The sequence below is a fragment of the Bubalus kerabau genome, chromosome 15, assembly GCF_029407905.1.
Source record: "Bubalus kerabau isolate K-KA32 ecotype Philippines breed swamp buffalo chromosome 15, PCC_UOA_SB_1v2, whole genome shotgun sequence".
NCBI lineage: Eukaryota > Metazoa > Chordata > Mammalia > Artiodactyla > Bovidae > Bubalus > Bubalus kerabau.
In genome coordinates this window covers 53,907,198-53,935,171 of record NC_073638.1, presented here as the reverse complement: position 1 = coordinate 53,935,171, position 27,974 = coordinate 53,907,198, and the positions used below count along the sequence as shown (strand labels likewise).

General features: G+C 39.5%; 1 protein-coding gene across 1 annotated transcript in view; it reads right to left on the bottom strand.

Annotated features, from left to right (window-relative positions):
- MRPL48 (mitochondrial ribosomal protein L48) overlaps nucleotides 1–27,974 on the bottom strand; it is a 54,211-nt gene that overhangs the window by 17,496 nt on the left and 8,741 nt on the right. The window contains exons 2-4 of the mRNA XM_055549063.1: nucleotides 24,091–24,143; nucleotides 23,030–23,067; nucleotides 11,696–11,784 (exon numbers count right to left, since the gene is read on the bottom strand). Of these exons, the coding sequence (XP_055405038.1) occupies nucleotides 11,696–11,784; nucleotides 23,030–23,067; nucleotides 24,091–24,143 (180 nt within the window). The remainder of the gene's footprint in view (nucleotides 1–11,695; nucleotides 11,785–23,029; nucleotides 23,068–24,090; nucleotides 24,144–27,974) is intronic.

The following is a 27,974-nucleotide window of genomic DNA, read 5'->3' as shown; positions in this document are numbered from 1 at the left end:
CATATTCCTCATATCTAGCACAGGGGCCAACAGAGACAAAACGTGCAATGAATCACTAGTTTAGAATTTTAGAACAAGATGGCATTTAGAGATAACTCTGTCCCAGTTTTTCATCTTTGCAGGGAAAGAATATGAAGCCCACAGAGATTAAATATGTCCCCTGGAATCAGAGAGCCACACAGGACAGATCCTAGGAACTAACCCAGACCTCCTGACTCCCATTGCAGAAATTTTTCCATTGTAGCCTCTGCATTATTAACGTTCTTAACAGGGTAATCACCCCAGGGTCCTAGACTTTGCTATGAGTGAGAGGCCAACTTCTATCAACCAACCATCAAGGTGCAGGTGTGGTGGTGCAGAGCCCACCATACCTGAGGCCAAATGCAGCAATTCAGACTTCTCATCATGACAGCACTGCAGTAGGAGCTGTGAAGAATGTTAAAGTCAGAATGCAATGAGGTGCGGCTGAAATTTTCCAGCAAAGAAGGGAGGAGCTTCTTCAAAGCCTGCAGGAGGCTTTTCTTAACCAGGGAAAATGCCAGGGCTCTTCAAAGGTGTTGCTTTAGGAGAACAAAAAGAAGAAGGTTGATTCTAGTATCCCTCTTGGCATCTCACCTGCTTTTCCATGTTAACCTAGATCTGTCTGGACCAATCCACACCATCAGGAGCCCATTGTGATATTATATTTCAGTTCTGAGCCAGGGCACAACATAGCCAGCAAGAGTTTGAGTGCATGAAATTTCAGATACCAGTTCCTATCATTTTACCTTCACAATCTTTCTTATCCTTTCCTTTCTATTCTTACTGCCTGAGTTCAGACCTTCATGACTGCCATGGGGAGCTATTAAAGATATCTGTGCTAGGGATGTATATGACTAGAGCTGTGTTTTGGGAAGGTTACCCTGCCTGCCTGCGAAGGAGAATTAGGCAGGAAATGAATGGAGGTTAGGAAAAAGGTGGTAGGGAAGATGGAGTGCTATCTACCATCAAACTGTATACTGCTGTGACTGACCTGGATTCACTGTGGGACAGCCCAGGGCAGATATCCTTAGATCTCTGAAGGAGTACACTATGATGCCCCAAATGGGTCATGGGATAAATCACTAAACCATTTTTGTACAAAAATATCCATATTACTCCTATTTTACAGACAGAAAACTGAGGTCCTCTGAAGGGTCCTCTGAAAGGATGTTGTATTTGGCCAGGGTTACTGGGAAACTTTGCTGGCAAAGAACAGATAGAGAAAGGAGTCAGATTAGAATCATGGACTGTTATAACTGGAAGGTACCTTAGAGATAAATTAGTTTCTCCGTCCTTTTCCCCTAATTTTATATAAGGGGGAAGTCAAGGTCTAGAATGGGGAAATGACTTGTTTAAAGGTTACAACAATAAGGAAATGGAAAAGGCAACCACTTTATGTCTAGCCATGGCTAGAAGCTGAGTCTGTGGCCCCAAACCCAAGCTCTCTCCTCTAGTTTCCCCCAGAATTATAATAATAGTATCCACCTATCACTATATGCTGCATTCTCCAGGGTGGGAAAGTTGGGAAGAAATTGTATCTTCTTTTATTTAGTTCTTTGGCCCATTTTTTGATTGGGTTGTTTATTTTTCTGGAATTGAGCTGCAGGAGTTGCTTGTATATTTTTGAGATTAGTTGTTTGTCAGTTGGTTCATTTGCTATTATTTTCTCCCATTCTGAAGGCTGTCTTTTCACCTTTATTTAATTCTTTGGCCCATTTTTTGATTGGGTCATTTATTTTTCTGGAATTGAGCTGAAATGGTATCTTCTTAATCCTCAAATGAAAAGCTGACAGGCCTGCAGCATATATACTTCCAGGAATTCTAGTGATGGAAATTTTAAAAATTACACCTGGGACTTAAATGATTTTGGTGATGGTACTCTGAACAGTCCATAATAAGCTGTAAGGTACATAGATATCAAGTGGTTATGTTTATAACTAACATAAACATGCTAACTTGAGTGTAGCACACCCAATAAACATATACCAGACAGAAGGCATGGCCCTGATGGGGTTGGCAGCCTGGTACTGCATAAAGAGCACTTGACTAAGATGGAAGCCCAAGAAAATCTGGGGGGCTTCCCTGGGAGTCCAGTGGTTAAGACACCATACTTCCACTGCAGGGGGCATTGGTTTGATCCCTGGTTGGGGAACTAAGATCCCACATGCTGTATAGCATGGTCAGAAAGAAAGAAAAGAAAATCTTGGCTCAAATACCATCTGCTTTGTCACTACATGACACTGAGTAACCTCTCTAGGTGTCAATCTCAACACCTAAGGTTTCTGTGAAGCTCAAAATAGTGAATTTTTGTGAAATGGAAATAGTGTGGACATTAGATGGATTCTGACCATCCTTAGTTCAAATATTGGCTCTGGAAATTATTGTCATTTGGGCAAGTCATTTAATCTGTCTTAGATTCCTCAAACAGGGCCCTTAATTACCACAGTATATCTGAGGATTAAATTATATCATTTGTAATACTATAAAATGAAATAATGCTTTTAAAAGCCTGGCACATAGTGATGACATGATCTGGTATATAGTAGTTGCCCAATAAATGATATCTTTAAAGAAAGACTGAGTAATGTACACAGATAGGACAAGATAGGACATCATTATTATTATTATTATTATTATTATTATTGGACAGAAGCATGCTTCTATTGGTATGCTTCACAGAATGAGGCACTCATTAAACCCCTGTTGTATGCAAAGTACTGATTCATCGACTCTAAGGAAAGACACCAAGGAGAAAACACAGTCCCAACTCTAAAGGAGCTTACAGTTGACAGAGAGACAGATATACACAAAAGAACCAACCCTCTCAATTTAATCATAATGAGTAGGCCACCTCCCATGGCAAGTTCAGCACAAGCTACCTTGCTGCACCATGGCAATTAAAACCCAAAAGCAATGACCTCAGGTGGTTGAGCCTGAAAGGACAATGAGCAAGTCAATACTCCTAGGTTTTTTGGATAACATACAAGAGTATACTGCAGTTACTCAATATAAATGGTATCTTTTAAAAAAGTTGATCGAGACATGTCTACTTCTCATGTCTCATGTCCCATCATCTTCTATGTGCCTCCTCAAGATTCCAAGATTAACACAAACTGCTTCAAGTTTCCCAACTGCATCTCCAGGATCAATGACTTCCCACTTTTGCCCAGAATGTTTCCCCTTCCTGCAGAGAGTTTGACTCTTCACCCAACACCCTCAATGTGAGGAACTCCTAGTCATTCTTCCCCCGACCAGGTATGGAACCTGTGCTCCTTGCAATGGAAATGTAGAATCTTAACCTGGACCACCAAGGAAGTCCCTCCTAGTCTAGTCATTTTTTAAGACTCCATTCATTCTCTTTCAGGAAGCCTTCCCTCATTCCTCATGCTGAGATAGGTACTATGCTTAATTGTTTCCAAAGCAACCCTCTTTCCCTTAGACATCACTATCACTTAGCACATGTATCCATTTATTCAACAAATATTTTCTGACCACTAGTGATAAGCCAGGGCTTCCCTGGTGGCTCAGATGGTAAAGAATCCGTCTGCAATGTGGGAGACATGGGTTCAATCTCTAGGTTGAAAAGATCCCCTGGAAGATGGGATGGCAACCCACTCCAGTATTCTTGCCTGGAGAATCCCCATAGACAGAGGAGCCTGGGAGGCTTCAGTCCAACCTATGGGTTCACAAAGAGTCAGACACCACTGAGCAACTAAGCTCAAGTGATAAGCCAAACCAGGGTTAGCAATGGGGATATAATAGTAAATAACACAGCCATAGTTTCTGCTTGCTGAAACTTGCAATCTATTGGAAAAGGCATATATATATAACAAGTAATTATAAGAAGATGCATAATTTGAGGGAGGAAAATAGAGTACTATGGGGTTGTAAAAAGAAGGACTAATGCTATCAATCAACATCATCATTATCACCACTAGTAACTACTCATGGGCTCCATGTTTCAGACACTGTGCTAAGTACTTAAAACTTTCTTTTTAAACTTAATCCTCACAAAACATTTAAATAACATAGCTATTTAAAGGCAAGAAAATCGCAGCTTGGAAAAGTTAAGTAACTTACCCAAGGACATACACTAGTAAGCAAAGAACTGAATCGTTAACTTGCTGCTAAGTCGCTTCAGTCAAGTTTGACTCTGTGCGACCCCATAGACGGCAGCCCACCAGGCTTCCCCGTCCCTGGGATTCTCCAGGCAAGAACACTGGAGTGGGTTGCCATTTCCTCCTCCAATGCATGAAAGTGAAAAGTCAAAGTGAAGTCGCTCAGTCGTGTCTGACTCTTAGCGACCCCATGGACTGCAGCCTACCAGGCTCCTCCGTCCATGGGATTTTCCAGGCAAGAGTACTGGAGTGGGGTGCCATTGCCTTCTCCGAATCGTTAACTTGGGTCTGCCTAATTCCAAAACATTTCTCCTAATCTCTGCCTTTCCCTTTAAGAATGGCGTGCAAAGCCTGCCAGTCTTCTCAATATTCTCTCTTTTTCCGTTAATCGTGGAACTGCTGAACTTTTCCTGGGTACATGACCATTCATGATAAAAATTACATTTCCCAACCAATCCTGCAGCTGAGTATGGTTCCATGACTGAGTTCTGGCCAGTGGGATATTAGCTCATGCACGTGCTTTCCCCTTCCCCTGCCTACAGGCTGGAATGTGGACATGCAGGCTGAAGTGGGAGCAGCCATCTCAGACTATGAGATAAAAGCAGTAGGATACGTTTGCAAAACAGAAAGCTGGAATATCTACCTAAACTTCATATGACAGAAAAACAAACTCTATCTTATTTAAGCCCCTTGATTAAGTGAATTCCTATTATGACAGCCAAATCATTATCTCAACAAGAAGGTATTATGTCTCATTTATTTCTCTATTCCTAGAGTCCAGCAACACCCCACTCCAGTACTCTTGTCTGGAAAATCCCATGGACGGAGGAGCCTGGTGGGCTGCAGTCCATGGGGTCGCTAAGAGTCAGAGACGACTGAGCGACTTCACTTTCACTTTTCACTTTCATGCACTGGAGAAGGAAATGGCAACCCACTCCAGTGTTCTTGCCTGGAGAATCCCAGGGACGGGGGACCCTGGGGGGCTGCCGTCTATGGGGTTGCACAGAGTCGGACATGACTGAAGTGACTTAGCAGCAGCAGCAGAGTCCAGCAACATTAAATGTTGAGTTGAACTTAATTAAATTCTGGTTCTAGTTTGGTTATTTACTGGCAGAATATATATATTGTCAGAGAGAAATCACTTATCCTCCTCAGTTTCCTTTTCTGCCCTGTCTACCTCACAGGATAGTTGGTGAATCGAAAAGCATGGTTTTCAAATTTTTTGGTTACAAAGGGCCTAAAAAAAAAAAAATCATGTTTCCCTTTGTGAAGCACATGAAATACTCATCAATGTGCTTTCATCATATAAAACAAGAATGACAACTAGCAGAAAATATGGTTATATTATATAAATGGAGTTGTCTGCATTTCAAAAAATATGAAACCATTTGAGTTTCTCTGTTAACATTTATTTTCATCAAATAAAACTGATGGGAGAAAAACTTGAAATTTAGAAAACTCTATCCATTAGCTTAATATCTTCTAAACTATGGCAGATTGCCATTATTAAACTTGAAGAGGGGTTCCACTCTAGCATCACCAGTGTTCCAAGGGCCTATGGTTTGACAGGCAATGAGATAATGGACGTGAAAGCACTTTGAAAATGGAAAGAGATCATTACTTTTATTCACATCAAATATGAATCTCTCTAAAACTCTGACACTGTTGTAATTTAGCAGAATAGGCAAAGCAGGATGAGAGCCCAATGGGCTGGAGACCAGGGCACTCTAATGGCGCAAACTAAAAGTCAGGTCTTCACAGAAATCACTCTGTACCTGGAAAAGCTCTGGAAACTCTAAAATAGTTTTTACAACCCCAGTGTTTCCCGCTACCCCAAGCAACTGGATACTCCTAAATGAGTGTCAGTTCACTTTATGTACTCAGTGCAAGAATACAGGTAGTATTTAATAAATGTTTGTTGAGTAACTAGCCTCCAATTAAAATAAATTAATTAATTTTAAAATAAATAAATAAATAAATGTTTGTTGAGGTGAACTCTGTAAGACCTCCACTGGCCTTTTCTGGGAGAACTGCTCCTTTAGCTTTGCTCCACTGACATTTAGTTCATTCCTCTAGTAAAGCCCCACATGGATTTTAGTTACATTTTTTAGGAATATCCTTCCCAGCCCACTTTATAGTTTTTGTAAGAAGAGACTGTGCCCCACTCACCACAGCATCATCTGTGCAAAGCGCTGTGCCTGGCACATAGCAGATGCTCAATGCCGGATGTTCTTTTCAGTGAGTTACAAGAGGCAGACTTAAGGGAAAACATGGATGCCAGTTTAAAACAGCTCTCTGTAAGCCAGTCCTAAAATCTATGTCTAGCCCTACGTCACTAGGCCAGCAAAACCAATTTTTCTGTTTCAAGGAAGCTAGGACTGTCACCATAAAGTGGTTTTGATCTGCTGATTTTTCTGGGAATGATGCCACAGTCTCCTCACAGACTTGTGGCTGTGAGCGCTGATCAATCTATGAGTGCTACAACAAAATAAGTAGGTGTCAGAAATGACAAACACCTCCGCTATGTCAACAGTCAAAACAGCATGAAGTTTCCAAGAGAAAAGACATCTTGATTTCCTAGGGGCCATTCTACAAAGAGGAAGTAAATTGTCTGAGTTCAAAAATCTTACTCTCTTGCCCCAGAGCCTGAAAAATAGAACGTATAACAGCTAAAACTAACAGCCATTTGTGCTGCCTCTATTTCATCCTCCCACATCTTCCTCTTGGCATTGCTTTTATTCTTTGGCTGCTATTACCCTAGGATTGGAGGTTGAACAACAGCTGAGGGCAAGTAAGTGGTCTTGGGAGATATGACCTAGCACTATACAAATGTGAAGGACAACATTCTATTTTATTTTTATCAAATAAAAATCCCTGTAAACAATCTGAAGCCTTTTAAATTTTAACAGAATGATGCAGGGCCCTTGAAGGAATAATGAGATCCACACACTGAGACACAGTGCTACGTCTGGAGATAAGCTTTGAAGTATGGTCCCTCACTGCCACAAGTCAAGGTGGGTCTCAGATGATGAGAGGGAAAAAAAGGAAGATATGCATGTACAAGGACACAGAGGCATGAGACAGCATGGACGTATGAGAAAAAGCACCTGAAGCACAGGGTGAAAAATGGGAAATCACTGAGGAGGAGGCTGGGTCTGTGCCGAGAGACCTGGAATCCATGACTTGCTATCATCCTCATGCTGCCACCCAGGGGGAAGCTTCGTTTTCACCCCTGCTGTCACTAACTCCTCAGAGAGGCATCAAGGACAGGATGGAGGGATGGGAGCGAACCTAGAGTTATAAACCAGGCCATGCCAAGAGAGAGATCAAACCAGTATTGAAAAGGAAAGCTGAGTGAAGTAGATGTGCCTTTTCCTTCTCAAGGTTCAGGAGTCATAAGACTGAGTATGGGACCTTTGGAAGGAGGAATGAAGAGACTGCACTAGCAGAAAAGGGACAAGCGCTAGCCACTTTGTACATGAGAACTAACTCTTGTCTCAGGGCTGTAGGGTTCAAGAGAGTAGAGGAGTCAGCCTGAGTCAGAGAAGAAAAAATGGAATTCTGGCTGTTTATTATTCTTTATAGGTTCTTAGTTTAGGGAAAGAAAGGAGGCCAAAGATGCCTTCTAGCTTTTCCAGTCCAATTTACCAGGGGTACAAGAGAGAGGGACTTGGGACAGGGCCTCTGAGAGCTAGCAGATGAAAGTCTTCACTGTGCTGTCCCAAGCGCGAAGTAAGGAGTCTCGAGCAGCCTCCACCACTAGCCAGCACTATTGTGCTAGCCACCCTGGAACATGAATAGTATCTGGAGAAAAGCCTACAGCCCTAACAAAAGGAGCATCACTCCTTTCAAGCAAGCAAGGTCAGCTGGAAACAGCTGTTTACAGAGAGTGGGTTGTGTTTGCCAGTTCTGATTTACAAAACCTCGGGGCAGCTCCAATAACCACATTTAGGTTCAGCTCAATCAATGTTTATTGTCCTCTACTTGATGCCAGGCCCTGGGCTGGACACTGAGGATACAGAAGAAACATGAGACAAGGCCTCTACCCTAAGGATGGTCATCGTTTAGGCGTAGAAATAGTCATCAAAACAGGGTTAAAATAGAGCAGCAAGTCCTACAACAGAGGAAGCACAAGAAACCCCTTGTTCATGGTAGGAGAAGTAACCCAGTGCAGGGAATTGGAGGTTTCTCAAAGAGGGAGATTTGTTTTCCCCCTCCTCATCCTATATTCCTCAATAGGATTTAAAGGTTCAGGATGTATTAACCAAGAAGGAAAGTCTTTCAAGTAGACAGAACAGCATGTGAGAGGTCTCAGAACAGTATGATGATCCATGAGATGGGAGAGGAAGCTTAGGGAAAGATGGGACAGATGGCATTAGACATGTCATTAAGCTTCCTTTTATAAAAAGCCAAGGAGTGGGTCAGAGCATGGTATACACAGAAAATTATCTATGAGAAAGGATCCCAAGAAATTTAAAAAAGCAAAAAACTCACACCCAAACAAAACTAATTTTATTTCCTGCTAATTTATGTAAGACTTTTAGAAGGAGGATATTCCAAAATAAAACAACTCCAAGAACTTACTCTAAGGCGTCACAACTCAGAAAGGGTGTAAATTCCTCCTTCTGAATTTTAAAAGCACTTTGTATCCTCCTTTTAGCACTTGTCACTTTCTGCTTGGGAACATAGTTATTTGTGTCTTATCTCTAGTGGTTTATCAGCTCCCTGTGAGCATAAACCAGGTCTTGCTCTTTCATACTATAAAACTTTATTGCAACCCAGTCTGAATAGGCAAGGTACCCCCAACAGTACCTAGCATGTAATAGATCTTGGAAAAAGTTGGCATGATGGAGTTACATGATATCAGAGCTAAGAGACTCTTGAAGATATTCTAATCCAGAGTTTCTCAAACTTTGTGAAGAATCTGACAAAAGCTATGGATTCTCTTCCCAGAAAAACTCATACATAGAAAACATTTTACATACAACTTCATGGCCAGCCATAACCAGAGAGGTATGGTTCAGTTCAGTTCAGTTCAGTCACTCCGTCATGTCCAACTCTTTGCGACCCCATGAATCACAGCACACCAGGCCTCCCCGTCCATCACCAACTACTGGAGTTCACTCAAACTCATGACCATCGAGTCGTTGATGCCATCCAGTCATCTCATCCTCTATCGTCCCCTTCTCCTCCTGCCCCCAATCCCTCCCAGCATCAGGGTCTTTTCCAGTGAGTCAACTCTTCACATGAGGTGGCCAAAGTATTGGAGTTTCAGCTTTAGCATCAGTCCTTCCAATGAACACCCAGGACTGATCTCCTTTAGGATGGACTGGTTGGTTAACTTGCCCCAAATCACAAAGCTAATAAGCAGCAGAACCAAACCCACTCCAGTGTTCTTGCCTGGAGAATCCCAGGGACGGGGGAGCCTGTTGGGCTGCCGTCTATGGGGTCGCACAGAGTTGGACATGACTGAAGCAACTTAGCAGCAGCAGCAGCAGCAAAATCAAGCCTAGAATACAAGTTTCCTGGTTCCCAATTCAGTACTCTTCTCATTACAAAGGAAAAAATTTAGTAGGGTTGTTTCCTGCTGGAAGGGTACCTGATACAAGCCTCAGGTGTGGCAATGTTTCTCTTAACAAAATTCCTTGATATAAGGATGATGCTCAGAAGAATGTGGCAAGTTTAGTGGCTTCTGAGGTCCAAATGCAGTGGTCCTGGACCTCTGCTAAGGTGAGAAACAATGGGAGATGTGCAGGGTTTCATGGGACCATCGAACTAAGCCAAAGAACCAAAAATGACATTGAAATCTCCCCAAGGACAGCAAAAGCTTCCTAACTATACTGTTTGCAGGTCAAAAAGCAACAGTTAGAGTGGAACAATGGACTGGTTCCAAATTGGGAAAAGAGTGCGTCAAGGCTATATATTGTCACCCTGCTTATTTAACTTATATGCAGAGTACATCATGTGAAATCCAGGCTGGATGAAGCACAAGCTGGAATCAAGATTTCTGGGAGAGATATCAAAAACCTCAGATATGCAGATGACACCACCCTTATGGCAAAAAGTGAAGAGGAATTAAAGAGCGTCTTGATGAAGGTGAAAGAGGAGAGTGAAAAAGCTGTCTTTAAACTTAACATTCAGAAAACTAAAATCACGGCATTCTGTCCCAGCACTTCACAGCAAATAGGTGGGGAAACAATGGAAACAGTGACAGACTTTACTTTATTGGGCTCCAAAATCACTGCAGACGGCACCTGTAATCATGAAATTAAAAGACGCTTGCTCCTTGGGAAAAAAGCTATGACAAACCTAGACTACGTATTAAAAAGCAGAGATATTACTTTGCCAACAAAGGTCCATCTAGTCAAAGCTATGGTTTTTCCAGTAGTCATGTATGGATGTGAGAGTTGGACCATAAGAAGGCTGAGCGTGGAAGAGTTGATGCATTTGAACTATGGTGCTAGAGAAGACTCTTGAAAGTCCCTTGGACAGCAAGCAGATCAAACCAGTCAATCCTAAAGGAAATCCACCCTGAATATTCATCGGAAGGACTGATGCTGAAGCTGAAACTCCAATACTTTGGCCACCTGATGTGAAGAACTGACCCATTAGAAAAGACTGATGCTGGGAAAGATTGAAGGGAGAAGGGGATGACAGAGGACAAGATGGTTGGATGCCATCACCAACTCAATGGGCATGAGTTTGAGCAAGCTCCAGGAAATGGTGAAGGACAGAGAAGCCTGGCATGCTGCAGTTCATGGGGTCACAAAGAGTCGGACATGACTGAGCAACTGAATAATACTGTTTACAGGAAGTGATAGAATCCTGACTCAAAGACAGACTGACTTTCAAGCCAACATTGTGTCCATCCCACCACAAAGTCCTCTTCAAAGGCACAAAAATCTAACTACCACAGAAGCAATCCTGAAGCTGGAGCCAGAGCAATAGACTATAAATAATCCTAGAAATAACTCCCAGTTATCTGTGATAATGGATTCAAGAAACACACACATCTTTTAAATCTGCTAACACACAAGCGAAAAAAATCAGCGATTTGGCTGAAAATGTTAATCCACTTCTATATGCCACAAACCATTCATTCAACTAAACTAAATGTATCATTTTCATTGTGAGGTCCATATTTAATGAAATACTAATATGGTATTTTCTTTAAGTGTCACAGATAATAAAACCAAATCATTTTTGCTTTTCCCTGTGATAATCTCGCCTAGGGACAAGATTGGAAACTGGCAATAACATCTCCACTCTGGATCATACCCAAACTACATAACTGGAGAGAATTGAGGGACGACCCCCTATCCTTTCTGGCTCCAATATAATCCAATCTATGCACATTTGATCTTCTGGGTTTGCAAAAGCTACACACTATCCTTTTCTAAAGGACCCCTAGGAACTTCCCTGGCAGTCCAATGGTTAAGACTGCACTTCCACTGCAGGGGGCACGGGTCCAATCCCTGGTTGAGGAACTAAGATCCCACGTGTCTTGGCCAAAAGAAGTTAAAAATAAATAAATAAAAGACTACTGCCCCCTTTACCTCTTCTGGCTTAACTAGGTGCTTGTATCTTCCAATGCCATGCGTAGGCTTCGACCTGTAGTGCCGACTGGTGGTCAACAGAATGCCACCTGAAAGAGAAAAAAAAGACAAAGCTGTTTCAGGATTCCTCAGGGACAGACATATCATACATGAGGAGATAAATTCTCCACTGCAAGATGGAATATCTGGGGACAGCAAGCCTCTCGTTGGTTTAAAGAACCAGAGTTATTTCTTGATCCTGAGCTGACATTCAGTTTACCCCTTTTCTCTCTCCTTTTGGCCCCTGGACTACATCTAGTCTCCGCTTTGAGAAATTCTCTCCTGTTAGAGCCAGTGGTGTAGGGGGACAGAATACATTCTTACAGGACTCTCATTTTCTCTTGTCCCTCAACAGGCAATAATCCTTTTGAAGTTTTCCAGTGAGAACTGTTGAGAGAGAGAGGTGGCAAAAATAACGAGCAGAAAGGACTACAAACTTGTTAAAACTATTCAATTTGCTTTATTTGTGTTGATGTATAATGATCTCCAACAGGCTTCAAATGAATAACAATAAAAACTAAAAACACAAGGTACAGAACAGTGTGTAGGTAAAAAATAGAATTGCTATATATTGATAGTCTATATTAATACTTATATATTAATACATATTCATTGTAGTACAGCCAGAGATGTGTCACCCACATCCCCTTCAAAGAAGGAGTTGCTGATATATACATATTCTCCTTTAATCCCTGTTATTTTTATCTTCATTTACAAACAAAGAAACTGCAGCTCAAAAAGTAGGAATTGGAGAGAATGCCAAGGTGATCCGGGTTAGGACCCTGTGCTTCCACTGTAGTGGGCATAGGTTTGATCCCAGGTTGGCAAACTAAGATCTTGCATGCCATGCTGCAGCCAGAATAAATGAATAATAAAATTAAAAATAATAATCAAGTAATATAATAAATAATAATAATATACTAATAATATATTTTAAAAAGCAAGAACTGGCCAAGGTCATCCAGCAATTAAAAGGTAGAACTGCAATTTAAACCCAGGTCTATCTCACTAAACAGCCTGTGCTCAGATGTGTTATAACATCTGAATTTCTAGAATACAAAATCTAGCTAGACTTGATCATTCCCATATCTGATATCAGTTCCTTATTTTTACCCTTCACTGGAACCAGCTCTGTTATGTCTGCGTATCTCTCTTGCTCACTCCTCACCTTCTGGAAAAGTACTGGTCCTAGGTTCTGCTCTCTTTCCTCCTAGTTCCTGTGGTCCTGCCCTCATCTCCCCAAAGCCACCACTTTGTGGGGTGCTAAATACAAAATGGTGTGGAAAAGTTTAATGACATCTAGTAAAATGTTTCTTAAGTTTCTCTTTTCTAAAATGTGCTTCCAAGTAGTCTGCTCTGTGTCAGGCCAATCAAGAGTCATGGCCTCAACTATGGAGAACAGTACGGAGGTTCCTTTAAAAACTAAAAATAGAGCTACCATATGATCCAGCAATCCCACTCCTGTGCACACATCTGGAGAAAAACATGGTTGAAAGGATACATGGACCGCAGTGTTCATTGCAGCACTACTTACAATAGCCAGGACATGGAAGAAGCCTAAATTGTCCATCAACAGAGGAATGGATAAAGAACATGTGGTACATACATACAATGGATTACTGAGCCATAAAAAGAATGGAATAATGTCATTTGCAGCAATAGTGGAACAAAGAGATTGTCATACTGAGTGAAAGAAAGTCAGAAAGAGAAAAACAAATATATATCACTTATATGTGGAATCTAAAAAAAAGTACAAATGAACTTATATACAAAACAGATATAGACTTACAGATGTAGAAAACCTTATGGTTACTAGGAGGCAAGAGTGAGGAGAGGTAAATTGTCAGACTGGGATTGACATACACACACTACTATATATAATATAGATAACTAATAAGGACCTACCATATAGCACAGGGAACTCTACTCAGTATGGGAAAAGAATCTGAAAAGGAGTGGATATATGTGCATATACAACTGATTCACTTTGCTGTACATCTGAAACTAATACAACATTGTAAATCAACTATACTCCAATAAAAAGTTAAAAAAAAAGAGTCATGGCTTCAGAAACCTTCCCTGCATTCACAATCCAGAATATTTCATCATGACAACCCTAGGATATCATGGATCCCTTCCATGATATGCATTAGCCTGCATTTACAATTACATGCCAACAACTGTACAGATACTGGGACAATTACAAAGATGACTATAATATGCTACTTTTCCTTGAGACACTCAGTATGTACTGGTGAAGGATAATGGGAAAGCAGATAACTACTTTATGGTGTACAAAATACTTTAATGGAGATAAAAGCAAGGAACCTAGATGAAAGAACAACTAACTCTGTCTGGGGCGTGAGGCGGGGGCGAGGGAGTGAAGGAGGGTACAGGGGAAGGGTTCAGAGAAGTAACAGCTGCATTCTTGAAAGATAAATAAGAGTTTACCATGCAAGGAAGAAGGAAATATTTTTGGCAGAGATTTCCAAATAACTGAGGTATCTTTTGGTCATGATCCCAACTGACCCTCTGAGCCTTCGGGTTCCAGACTCTGCAACCGAGGGTACCACCTGAAGAGCTAATATACAAAACCCTTTGATGGGTACACAATCATGCTCAGACCACAGCTTTGAAAATGAATTCATCCACCAAGATTTTATTATGACTTTAATACATGACCTTCTAAAAAGTACTGAACTCCCCAAAGCATGTTTATTCATTCAACAAATATTTATTACTACCCAACAGAATAGCCAGCAACAATTATACCCTCTCAACCATGTGACTTGCACATACCAAGAGTTATGCAGTGTACAAACCACCCACTATCCATGGAAGGCCTGGTTGGTACTACCCTAGATGCTGGAGCTCTAACAATGGACAAACACAAAGCCCCTGCAATACAGAACCTACGATCTGTTGGTGTGACTAATATCAATGCTGGGTGAAAAGGGCTCTCTATGATAAGAGCCATATACAGGGGATAGGCATTAAGACTGGACTCGTGGTGTCAGGAAATGATTCTTAGAGCAGGAGACTTTTAAGTAAAACCTGACAGGTGGCTTGGAGTTAGTGAGGCAAGAACACAGTATGGGGAGAGGAAGAGTCAGAGAGAGAATTTCAAGGCAGAGTATGAGGAGAAAGGCGGCAAGAGACGAGCTTACAGAAACAGGCAAAACTTAGGAACAGCTTAATTATTCAGTACTTATGATGTACCAGACACTGTGCAAAGAGGTGGAGATATAACAGGGGACATGACCAACAAAACTCTGCGTATAGAGCTTATAGTCTAGTAGGAGGAGGGAATAGTCACACAAAAAATATGAAATTACAAATTGTGAAGAATGATAAAAAGAGCTATGGCAATTCAATCGGTGGATCTATTTTAGACTGAAATATCAGGAAAGGTCTCTCTAAAATAGAATGACCTGTGAACTGAAACTAGATGTCAGAGGAAAAGAATAATAGTGGTTATCCCCAGGGAGAAGTGGCTAGAAGGCAGGAGAGAGAGATTTACTGCTGACTTTATACTCTTGAATCTTTAAAAAAATTTTTTTGTGTACATGCATTATCTACTCAAAAAAATAAAGTAATAGAGACCCAAAAGACAGATATGGAGTTTATTAGGTAAAAGATAGAGTGAATGTTCCAGGCAGAGGGAATAGCATGTGCAAAGGCCTCAGTAGGTGACACAGATCAGCATATTCAATGAACTAAAAAGGCTGTCCATGTGGCTGAAGCAAAGCAAGAGGGACTGCATGCACCAGAGATTAGGGTGGTGGGTTGGAACCCACAACTTTGGGCCTTGTTAAGGGTTTGGATTTCATGCTGAACATCAAAGAAATTATATGCCTAATGTGTTTTTAAAAGATCACTTTGGTTGTTGTGGGGGGAAGGTGAGTGTGAACGGAAGTTCAAGCAAAGATTCAAGTAAAAGCCTTGGCTGAGTTGTTAGTCTTCCTGTATCCACACCCCCATCTCTATTACATCCTCTAACGCTGACAAATGAATCCTTCTAAAACACAAACCGAATCATGTTATTTTCTTTCATTAATTCAACCATTTATCCATTGCACACACAATTTTTAAAAAGGTCTTTGGTGTATTTCAAAAATGTTTGATGATTTTCCACTGTCTGAAGTTCGTACTCCTTAGGCAAGCTTTCAAGAACCTTAATTTTGTAATTTAGTTCCAACCACTTCATGTCCTCACTCTCCATCCTCCAGGCCTTTAGAATTTTGCTTCTCAGCCAGAGCTACACTTAGCATTCTGTATAAACCATGAAGCTCTCCTGCCTCTGCGCTGTGCCAGGCTGTCCCCCCTGCTGGGACTGCACCTCTCTGGTGATATCCTTCATCGCCTCCAAGGCCAGCTTAAATGTCATCATCTCTGTGCTTCCCTAAACATACAAACGTCATCAAGAGTTTACTTTATGGTTACAGTTCTCCCATGACTCCATTGTATAGTAGAATATTTGGTGTAAATTAAAAAACAACAACCCAGGTGCTAGTCACCATCTTTAAGTACATAGAAACTCAATCAGCCACCACTGGTTTTAAATAACTGAACCAAAAGTGATCTTTGAGATGATGACACATCTTAGGTAAAAATGCCACGAATGCTTGCCTCAGCTTCTCCTCTACTGTGACTCCTCGGCAAGGAGGCATTTGCAAATTCAGTTTGGGGCAATTCCTATAATTAGAGCAGCTGGTTAATTAAGAAGTTAGTTCAAACTACTGTTAAATTAACCATTTTCTCTCTTAAATGAACGGTTTTGGTCAAATTACCAATGGTTAAACTGCTTAATTAGCCAGTTGTTTTAATTATAAAATGCACAAGTTTGAAAGCCTCTGATTTCCATTAAGTTCAACTGAATTTTTTCCCCCTGCTTGTGTCATTAAGCTGGTTTCCTGCTGTCATATCAACACTGCAGCCTCCTGAGAGAAAAGGCAACTCTTTTCATTGAAGAAGACACAAAACCCCAGGACTTCAAAAGGAGGCTTTGAAAATCTTTCAATTGGTACAATTATAGAATGTAATCATGTATTCAGTTTTCCCGCAACATGTCTCTTCCCTTTATATATGCCAGCGTCAACTGTCCTTCAACGTCCTTGTTTACTAAACTGGGAACTAAACTCATCAATCCAGGATGAGGATAAACAACTTCATTTTAATTATTTCTCCTTCAAGATTGGAACAAGCATTTTTAGAGCAGGGCTACACAAGAGAGAAAGAGGGAAAACCTGGGGTAACCCCAGCCAAGAATCTAATTACAGGATATTTTTTTCCATTCAATAGACCACAAGTCCCTGAAGGGCAGATACAACCCCCAGCACCTGGCAAATAGTGTGTGTTCAATAAATGTTGGGGTGCTTTTGTTTGCTTGTTTTGAAATTCTAGAGATATTTTAACAAGGCAATCTGCAATGATTTGGCTCTGGCAGCTACCCACTTTTTTCAAAATCTCTTTTCAAACTTCTTTCAGTTTTTCTAATTACACTGATCTACTTGGACTTGAATGTACCATGCTTTGCTGACTCCACCTTTTTGCTCATGCTATAATAAGAGGAGTCTGAGTTCCCTTCATTTAACTTCCTTATATTTACCTCTCCGTGTACATTTAAATCAGTTAAAAAAAAAAAAGATGGTCACTACAATCAGGCTTTTCCCTTAGAGAGAGCAGCTGGGATGGTAGCCAGGACCCACGAAGTATGATGGGTAAAGGTAGGAAAGGGACACTGCTTCCTCCTCATTTTTTCTGAACACCATTATAATTCAATTTTAAAATGTCTGACTTTATAGAAATGTCAAAGACCCGTGAAAAATGCCAACAAAGCTGTGTCCTTTCAAAGAGAATTACCTTGGCATGCAAGGTAAGTTACCCTGGACCTGGGAGCCTTCTAGGCACTGAGATTCCACAATTGAAATGGGCAAAGGAAAGGATCAATGGCCTTGAAAATAATGTTTGTAAATGTTTGAAAATATGTTCAACCAACTAGTAATCAAGGACATGCAAATTACAAATAAAAGGGATGGCATTTTTAAACTTATTAATATCAGTACATGTAAAAAAACAACACTCAATATTGATGAGTATATAAACAGGGATTCTAAAATACAAAAAAAACCCTACAAAATGGTGCAATCTTTCTGAAGAGCAATTTGGTAATACACATCAATAGCCGTAAAAATGTGCATTTTCAAGGACTTCCTTGGCAGTCTAGTGGTTAAGACTCCAAGCTTCCAATGCAAGGGGCTCAGATCGGATCCTTGGTTGTGGGGGAATTAAGATTCCAAGCACAACCAAAAAAAAAACCCAAACCTAAAAATGTGTACTTCCTTTAGCACAACAATTAGAGTTTTAGAAATATATATCCTATGTAAATAATCACACAAGGGCACAAATACTAATGTGCAAGCATGTTTATCATAGAACTGTTTACATTTCAAAATTTTGGAGACAACTTAAAATTTCTCCAAATAGAAAGCTAAGTAAACTGCTATTGTCCATCTTTCTTTTCAAAAGGACCTTTTTTTCAATTGGACTTTTTTCAATAGCATTTAACATGCCCCCATTTGATCTAGCTTTAAAATCAAGAATAAAACAAAAAGTTACCTCAGAATTAGGTAGCTATCAGATACTAAAATACATTACAAAACTATAGTAACCAATAGTATTAAAACAACTTGGTACTGCTATCAAATATACAGATAGATCCATAAAACAACACAAAGTTAAAATACACTAGGTTCTACATCTATATGGAAACTTAGTATATGATAAGGTAACATCCTCAAATGTATGGGGAAAATGTTGGATGTTTCAATAACTGTTAAAATAACTGGCTGCCCATTTAGAGGGGAGAAAACTGCATTCACATCAGATGGACCACATGTTAAAAAAAGACAAAAACAGAAGATAAATGAAGGATTTTTAAAAATAATCTTGAGGAAGGGAGTAGAGATCTTTCTAAGCATGAAGCAAAATCTAGAAATCAAAGATTAATGAACTGAGCTACACAAAAATTTTAAACTTCAATTCAGCAAAAAGGAAAAAAACAAAAGTCAAGGGATAAATGACTAGAAATAACACAAAGCATTTATGGTAGAAAAATGCTTATTTCCTTACTATATGAAAACGATATAAAAGTTCTTACAGATCAAAAATGAAAAAGCATACAATTCAAAAGAAAAATGGGCAAAAAATATAAACAGGCAGTTCACAAGAAAAGAAATACAAATGGCCAAAAAAAAAAAGAAAACAAACTTTCTTAAGAAATGCAAATTAAAATCAGACATTATTTTCACCAGCAAAAAAGTAAGATGTTTTGTAAAACCCAGTTTTGGGCCAGAAAATAGAAATGTAAATTAATACAACTTCTCTGAAGGGCAATCTGACAATACTTACCAAAATTTTCAACTCACAACTCATTGACTCAGCAATTTCAATTCCAGGAATTTATCTTACAAATGTACAGGAACAGCTTTACAAAGATGCATAAAAATGGCTGCTGCAGCATTTTTGAAATAACAAAACCTGAAAACAACCTAAGTATCCAGCATTAAGATATAGTAATATACATACATAACATATATGTTCATATACCATATAACTTTCCTGAAAAATATACAAGAAACTGCCATCAACGCATACCACTGAGGAGTAAGACCTGGAAATAGGAGTAAGACCTGGAAATAAAAGCTTTGCTCGTATACCTTTTAGTACAATTTCTATTTATTTTTAATATCTGCATGCTTTTGTAATTTTCAACAGTTGATAATTTTAATTCATTTTAAAAACCTTCCTCAGAATACACATCAGTTCAAAATGAACTTATTATCTGGTTATGGGATAAGGGATGAGTCCAAGACTAGGGGACAAACCGGTCTTGAACATAATCCTTATTTTTTAATATACAAGAAAAAATAAAACAATGAAAGTCTAACAAAATGTGCAGTGCTTAGTCGCTTAGTCATATCTGACTCTTTGCGGCCCCATGGACTGTAGCCTGCCAGGCTCCTCTGTCCATCGGGATTCTCCAGGCAAGAACACTGGAGTGGGTTGCCACGCCCTATTCCAAGGGATCTTCCCAACCTAGGGATCAAACCCAGGTCTCCAGCATTGAAGCCAGATTCTTTACCATCTGAGCCACCAGGGAAGCCCACAAACAAAATGTGAATAATTGCCAAATCTGGGCTCACTGACATATTATCTTTTCACTTTTCTATAATTTTTGTATCTTTCAGAATTAAGTGTCATTAAGAGAAACATAACCATTAAAAATAATCTTTCCAGACCTCCCTGGTGGGCAGTGTATAAGAATTCACCCGTGGATGCAGGAGACATGGGTTCTATCCCTGGTCCGGGAAGATTCCACATACCGTGGAGCAACTAAGCCCCTGCAATACAACTACTGAGCCCCACTCTAGAGCCCTCAAGGCCACAACTACTAATCCCGCAGACTGCAACTACTGAAGCCCAAGCACCTAGAGCCTGTGCTCCACAACAGGAGAAGTCACTGCAACAAGAAGCCCTCACACCACAACAAAGAGTAGCCCCTACTTGCTGAAATATGAGAAAGCCCACACAAAGCAACAAAGACCCAGTGCAGCCAAAAATAAACAAATATATATAAAATTATTAGTTTTTAAATCTTTCCTTAACCCCACATCCCTCTCCAGCTCCTGCCAGTTCTCTCTCCTTCCATTCAAAAACAAACTTCTTAAATATATTGTCTGTAACAGCTTTCTCTAACTCCTGAATTCCCATTCACTTGTCAACTGACCTCACCATACCTACACAGATACTACTCTCCCTAAGGTCACTTCTATGCTGTTAAAACCAAGGGATATCAATTAGTGTATATCTTTTGCAAGCCCCTCTCAGCAGAACACAGCTGAAACTGGTTAACCACCCTCTCCTTAAAGCACTATCATTTTGGTTGCCATGAAACTATACCATCCTGGTTTTCTCCTACCATGCTGGCCTCCCTTTTCAAGCTCATTAGCCATCTCTTTCACCCTCTACCCAATTGTTTAATGTTGGAGCTCCTCAGGGCCTGATCCTTGGGCCTCTTCTCTACTTGTGTTCCCTGGATAGTCTAATTCATTCTCAAGAAAAATCAACAGTATGATGACTTTCAAATTCAGTTTCAACCCAGACCTATATTTTGAGCTCAAGATCAGTGTCTTCAGTGGACTACTTAGCATATTTTCCTCATAAGCACTCCAACTTAACATATTCAAACACCAGACTCAGATTCTTACCCTACAAATTGTTCCATTAAGGCAGTATATTCAAAACAAGTATGTAGAATATTTATTATAGTGGAAACATATTCACCATAGATTAAGTGAGGAAAAAAAGCAGATTATGAAGCGTTATATATAATTTGTTCCCATTACTGTAAGACCAAAAAAAAACAACATATATACACACAGAGACAGAGACAGAAAGAGAAAGAGAAAAGGCTAGAAGAAGACCTGGTAGGATATACACCAAAATGTTAAGCAATAATTTCTGGAGGATAGGCTAGGATTACAAGTGATGTTTATTTTCTTCATTTCTTTCAGTTTCTTCGCGTGTGTGTGTGTGTGTGTGTGTGTGTATAGTATTTATTTTCCATATTCTCTAAAATGCATGCTTTTCACTTTTATGATCAGATTTTCTTAGCTCTTTTTCCCTTTCCTGATAGGATGTAATACAAAATTCAGAGCATCAATTATTATTAAGTTTTCTTGCTAAAACTATTTAACTTAAATCTAGTAAAAATTTTAGATCTAACTTCCAGTTTGCAGGAAGGGGACAGAAGAACATGTCATAAAATACCACAAGAAAATAATCAGACAAATTAAAAACCAAGGACATTCTATAAGTCAAACAGTCTAGCCTAATCAAAAAGCATCTGCTGCAGAAATAAAATAGTAAAAGAACTGTTCTATATTAAAGGTGACATTATAGCAAAATGCAAAGCATGACCCTTCTTTGGGCTCTTGGTTATAAACAATCTCATAAAAGACTTTTGGGGGACACCCAAGGAAGTAGATAGAGTATTAGATGACACTGAGGCATATTATTATTAATTTTCTTCAAGGAGATAATGCTATTGTGGTTCTTTAATAGAATGGAAAGAATATCCTTGTTTCTAGAAATGCATGCTTAAGTATTAGGAGTGAAGCATCATAACATCTGATTAAGAAAGCTGAACCTGACAAAATGTTAACAACAGTTGAATTTAAGTGATGGGTCTAGAAGTGTTCATTATATTATTCTTGGGGGGAAAAATTATTTCTTACAACACTGTAAGTATTCAAATGGCAAGGACCCTATCATCTTAATTTTGTACCCCTGGCACCTAAAATGCAGCCTAGTCCAATAAATATTTGTTGAGAGAATGAATAAATAAAAAGAAGCACATATTTTGAGAGGTTGGGCTTTAGGTCTGGTGGAAGTGGTGATTCTCTACACATTGCTGCCATTGTCTGAAATAATTAACAGATATAAAACTTATGTCATGCATGGCACATAATAAGCCATCAGTAAATGTTAGTTCCCTTCCTTACTCCCATTCTTTTATTTCTGATACTTTTTTATGGCCACGCCATGTGGCTTGTAGGATCTAATAAAGTTCCCCAACTAGGTATCGAAACCATGCTCCCTATAGTCGAAGTGAAGATTCCTAACCACCGGACCACCAGGGAATTCCCTGTTTCTGATACTCTTTAGGCATATAACAGATGTCATTATCTAATGGCTGCTTTGAAATCTGTCACATAATAAAGTAAAAATGGCAAGCAATAGGATTGAAACATTGAAATTCACTGAGTTAACCAGATTGAACGGATTTATTTTGGATAAAATCCTGTAGAAAAAGCCTTAGCCTGGTAGATAATGCACATGAAAGACAGGTCTGGAATAGTAGCAAAAATAATAATAACAATAGTGAACATTTTTGAGCACTTATATGTTTTACCTCACTGAATCTTCAAATAATTCACTGTAGTTTGTACTATAAATTCCCCTCATTTTTTAAAGTGAGAAAACCAAGTCATAGAGAAGTAGTTAAAGGTCACAGAACAGTATGTGTTAGAGCTGGAATCTAAACCTACTACAGAACTCTTGCTCTTAACCCACAATTTATGTTCTTGCCCATTGTCCAATTCCATGTGAGGGGTAGGACTTGGTCCCAGCCAATCTTCCCAAAGATATATTTGGCAACTTTTCAGACAAAATTATACTAGTGCTAGAGGGTCACTTAAATCAACTAGACCACATCAGGAAATAACTGCTTACCTGCAGAACAGATGGGATTCTCTCCTGAAGTTCTGAACCTAAAAAGAGGGAGAAGGCATGTTCAGTACAGTTAGATATGCACATTTTATTTGCACAGCTACCAAAACTTGTATGCTCCTCATTACAGATATGTCAATACTACACTTTTCCTTATTCTATCCTTCTCTTCTTTCCATAAATATTATTAAGTACTTACTATGGGTCAGACAATGTGTTAGGTCCTGAAGATGCAAAAGCAAGTAAAATATCTCTATCTATGGTCTAGTTGGAAGAGAGATGAGTAAACAGATGTGAGCCACAATATAGTCCTGGTACAGAGCAAAAACACATACAAGATTTAGTGGAATACACAGGAAAGTGTGACGATTTCTACCAGGGGATGAAACTACTGGAGCTGAGTTTTTAAAAACAAAGAACTACTCTTAATTGTTTAGCCTTACAGAAAAAGCATTCTAGGCAGAGATATGAAAGTAGTATGTCTGGGAAACAGCAAGCAGGTGGGTGTGAGTGGCACTTCAGCAGCAGGGAAGGGGGCAGGGCAAAAGAGGCAACCAGGGACCAGGTTATACCAGGTTATGAAGACCTCATAACCTGCGGTGAGCAGTTTGGTCTTTGCTCTGTGAAGGCAGTGGGAAGCTCCTGGTAGAGTTTAATCACAAAAGTGATGTGATCAGGTTTAAGTTTTGGAAAGTTAACTCTGGTGAGTAATGAATGGGAAGAAGTGAAACTGAGACAAGAGAAACTACCAGTAAAGTGGTTCTTACAATAGCCTTGTGTTATTAGAACATATTTCAAAAGTAAGGCTGATGGGATTTGTCCAGGAATTAGATGTAGAGTAAGAGAAACAATAGTATCAAGCATGACTCCAAAGATTCTGTCCTGTGCAACTAGATAATTGGAATTGTCATTTACCAAGAATGGGGAAGGAGTAAGCTGGCAGGTGAGTTAATGCTTGAGATGCTTAAGAAACATGTAAGGGGAGATCATGAAAGAAGAATGCTGTGTGAACATTCTAGATGCAAATATTAGCTATATTTAATTACTATTATTAATATCCTTACCTCAAGAGGGAAAAGGCTTGCTTAAAAATGGTATCATTCTTCAGACACAGCACCTATAGCAAAACAGCCACATTAGATCAACCATAAGCATTCACAGACCTCCAAGTACCTCTTCACCAAGAGGCTAGAAACCCACAGTACACAAACCAAAACAAAACCCAAGTCTCTTGTCTAGCAAAGAAGCTTCCCTACAGTTAATACCAAACATGCAGACAAACCAAGGCCATGTTCTTTCCTATTTCACCCACCACAGAAAACGCTGGAAAAACAGAAGCCCCCCTTTTGGGGGCTACTTTTTTAAATTCACCAAATTTCCCCTTTCTAATTTGATTTATATTTTCTAATATCAACAACCATTATGCATGTGTCAAGCACAGGCACCATGCAAGGGACTTTGAATTCTAATTCTCAAAACACTGCAAGGCAATTCTACAGGTGAAGCAACTAAGGCCCACAGAAGTTATATTCCAAGAAATTACAGCTAACAAGCGGCTAAAACGACTGCTTTACTCCAAAGACTATGTCTCTATTACAGCATACTGTCTCTTTTAATAGTAACAACAATAATAACAACTATACCAACATGAACAAAATAATAATAATGAAAGGAGGTAGCTGCAGTGGCAGCTTCCCTTCCCAATCTTACCCCTAATAACCCAGTTATTTCCTTCTCACTCTGCTCTGCTGGCACTCACTCAAAAGATCACTGGTATAGCTTTACTAAGGTAGTCCTTAACATAGAGGAGGTCTTTCTATAAAGTAACTAGATAGTAAGTAATAAATGGCCTTAAGTTTCCATAACATAAAGAGAAAATCCTGTCCACTATGATAACAATTTCAATTCCTTCAACATGTATGTGTTAAAAGTCCATTATGTGTAAAAGCCTTCAGAAACAAAGGAAAGTCTGAGAAACTGTCATAGACAAGAAGAGTCTAAGCAGACATGACTAAATGTAATGTACTAGGTAGGATCCTAGAACAGAAAAAGGACCCTGGATTTTTTAAAAATGAAAGAAATATTAGTAAAACATGGACTTGATAATAATATATCAATATCAGTTCATTAATTATAAAAAGTATACCATACAAATATAATAGGGGAAATTGGATATGGGGGTATATCCAGTATTGTCTTTGCAACTTTTCTGTAATTCTAAAACTATTCTCAAGTTTTGTTTTGCTTTTTTGGCTGTGCTGCCATGGCTGGCATGGCACGTGGGATCTTAGTTTTTTCCACCAGGGATTGAACCCCTGCCCCCTGCAGTGGAAGCACAGAATCCTAACCACTGGACCGCCAGCAAAGTCCTCTAAAGTTTATTTTTTAAAAGCCTAATAGGTGCCAACTATTGTGGCGACTATGAAAGGGACTAGAAGAACAAAATGTAACAATATGAATGAACTTGGAACCATTATGCTAAATAAAAGAAGACAGTCACAAAGGGCCAGTATTGTATGACTCCATTTATATGAAATATCCAGAATAGCAAATCTATAGAAAAAGAAAGACTAGTGGTTGCCTTGGGTTGGGAGGTTTGGGAAGCTGGGGATGACAATTAAGGGATATGGGACGTCTTTGGGACTTCTTTCTAGGGTGATAAAAAAGTTCTAAAATTGCTTGTAGTGACGGTAATACAACCCTGAATATATTAAAAGTCACTGAATCGTATACTTTAAATGGGCAAATTGTATGGTATATGACATATCTCAATAAAGCCTTTTTAAAAATGTAAGCATGACCCCCGTTTTATAGGAGTTTGAACGGCTGGAGATATGAACATACATTTGTATTAAACAGCTAAGTAATACCACAGCATCATATGATTAAGTCAAAACAGGTGGCACAAACAACTGACACCTCTAGCAGAAAATCTGGGTATTAATGGCAAGGAGAAGTTCTCTAGCTTTGGAGATGTTACACATATCGCTGAGAATCTGCCCAAAGTCATGAACCTTCTCCCCAGACATATACAGGTACAAATATACAAAAGGCTGCATACTGAGCACAGAGAATTATATTCAAAATCTTCTAATAACCAATAATGGAAAAGAATCTGAAAAAGAATATGTATATATTAATATACATATATAACTGAGTCACTTTGCTATATACTTGAAACACTGTAAACCAACTATACTTCAATTTTTAAAAATGCAGAAAAAAAATGTGGGATATAGAACCAAATAAAGTGAGGTGGATGTGACTGGTGATAGAAGCAAGGTCCAATGCTGTAAAGAGCAATATTGCATAGGAACCTGGAATGTTAGGTCCATGAATCAAGGCAAATTGGAAGTGGTCAAACAGGAGATGCAAGAATGAACATCGATATTCTAGGTGCGAACTGAAATGGACTGGAATGGGTGAATTTAACACAGATGACCATTGTATCTACTACTGCGGGCAGGAATCCCTTAGAAGAAATGGAGTAGCCATCATGGTCAAAAAAAGAGTCTGAAAAGCAGTACTTGGATGCAATCTCAAAAACGACAGAATGATCTCTGTTCGTTTCCAAGGCAAACCCTTCAATATCACAGTAATCCAAGTCTATGCCCCAACCAGTATCGCTGAAGAAGCTGAAGTTGAATGGTTCTATGAAGACCTACAAGACCTTTTAGAACTAACACCCAAAAGAGATGTCCTTTTCATTATAGGGGACTGGAATGCAAAAGTAGGAAGTCAAGAAAAACCTGGAGTAAACAGGCAAATTTGGCTTTGGAATACACAATGAAGCAGGGCAAAGGCTATTAGAGTTTTGCCAAGAGTACGCACTGGTCATAGCAAACACCCACTTCCAGCAACATAAGAGAAGACTCTACACATGGACATAACCAGATGGTCAACACTGAAATCAGATTGATTATATTCTTTGCAGCCAAAGATGGAGAAGCTCTATATGGTCAGCAAAAACAAGACCAGGAAATGCAAAGAAATAGAGGAAAACAACAGAATGGGAAAGACTAGAGATCTCTTCAAGAAAATTAGAGATACCAAGGGAACATTTGATGCAAAGATGGGCTCAATAAAGGACAGAAATGGTATGGACCTAACAGAACTAGAAGATATTAAGAAGAGGTGGCAAGAATACACAGAAGAACTGTACAAAAAAGATATTCATGACCCAGATAATCACGATGGTGTGATCACTCACCTAGAGCCAGACATCCTGGAATGTGAGGTCAAGTGGGCCTTAAAAAGCATCACTACGAACAAAGCTAGTAGAGGTGATGGAATCCCAGTTGAGCTATTTCAAATCCTAAAAGATGATGCTGTGAAAGTGCTGCACTCAATATGCCAGCAAATTTGGAAAACCCAGCAGTGGCCACAGGACTGGAAAAGGTCAGTTTTCATTCCAATTCCAAAGAAAAGCAATGCCAAAGAATGCTCAAACTACCACACAATTGCACTCATCTCACATGCTAGTAAAGAAATGCTCAAAATTCTCCAAGCCAGGCTTCAAGCAATATGTGAACCGTGAACTTCCAGCTGTTCAAGCTGGTTTTAGAAAAGGCAGAGGAACCTGAGATCAAATTGCCAACATCCACCAGATCATCGAAAAAGCAAGAGAGTTCCAGAAAAACATCTACTTCTGCTTTATTGACTATGCCAAAGCCTTTGACTGTGTGGGTCACAATAAACTGTGGAAAATTCTGAAAGAGATGGGAATACCAGACCACCTGACCTGCCTCCTGAGAAACCTGTATGCAGGTCAGGAAGCAACAGTTAGAACTGGACATGGCAAAACAGACTGGTTCCAAATAGGAAAAGGAGTACATCAAGGCTGTATATTGTCACCCTGCTTATTTAACTCGCATGCAGAGTACATCATGAGAAACACTGGGCTGGTGGAAGCACAAGCTGGAATCAAGATTGCCGGGAGAAATATCAA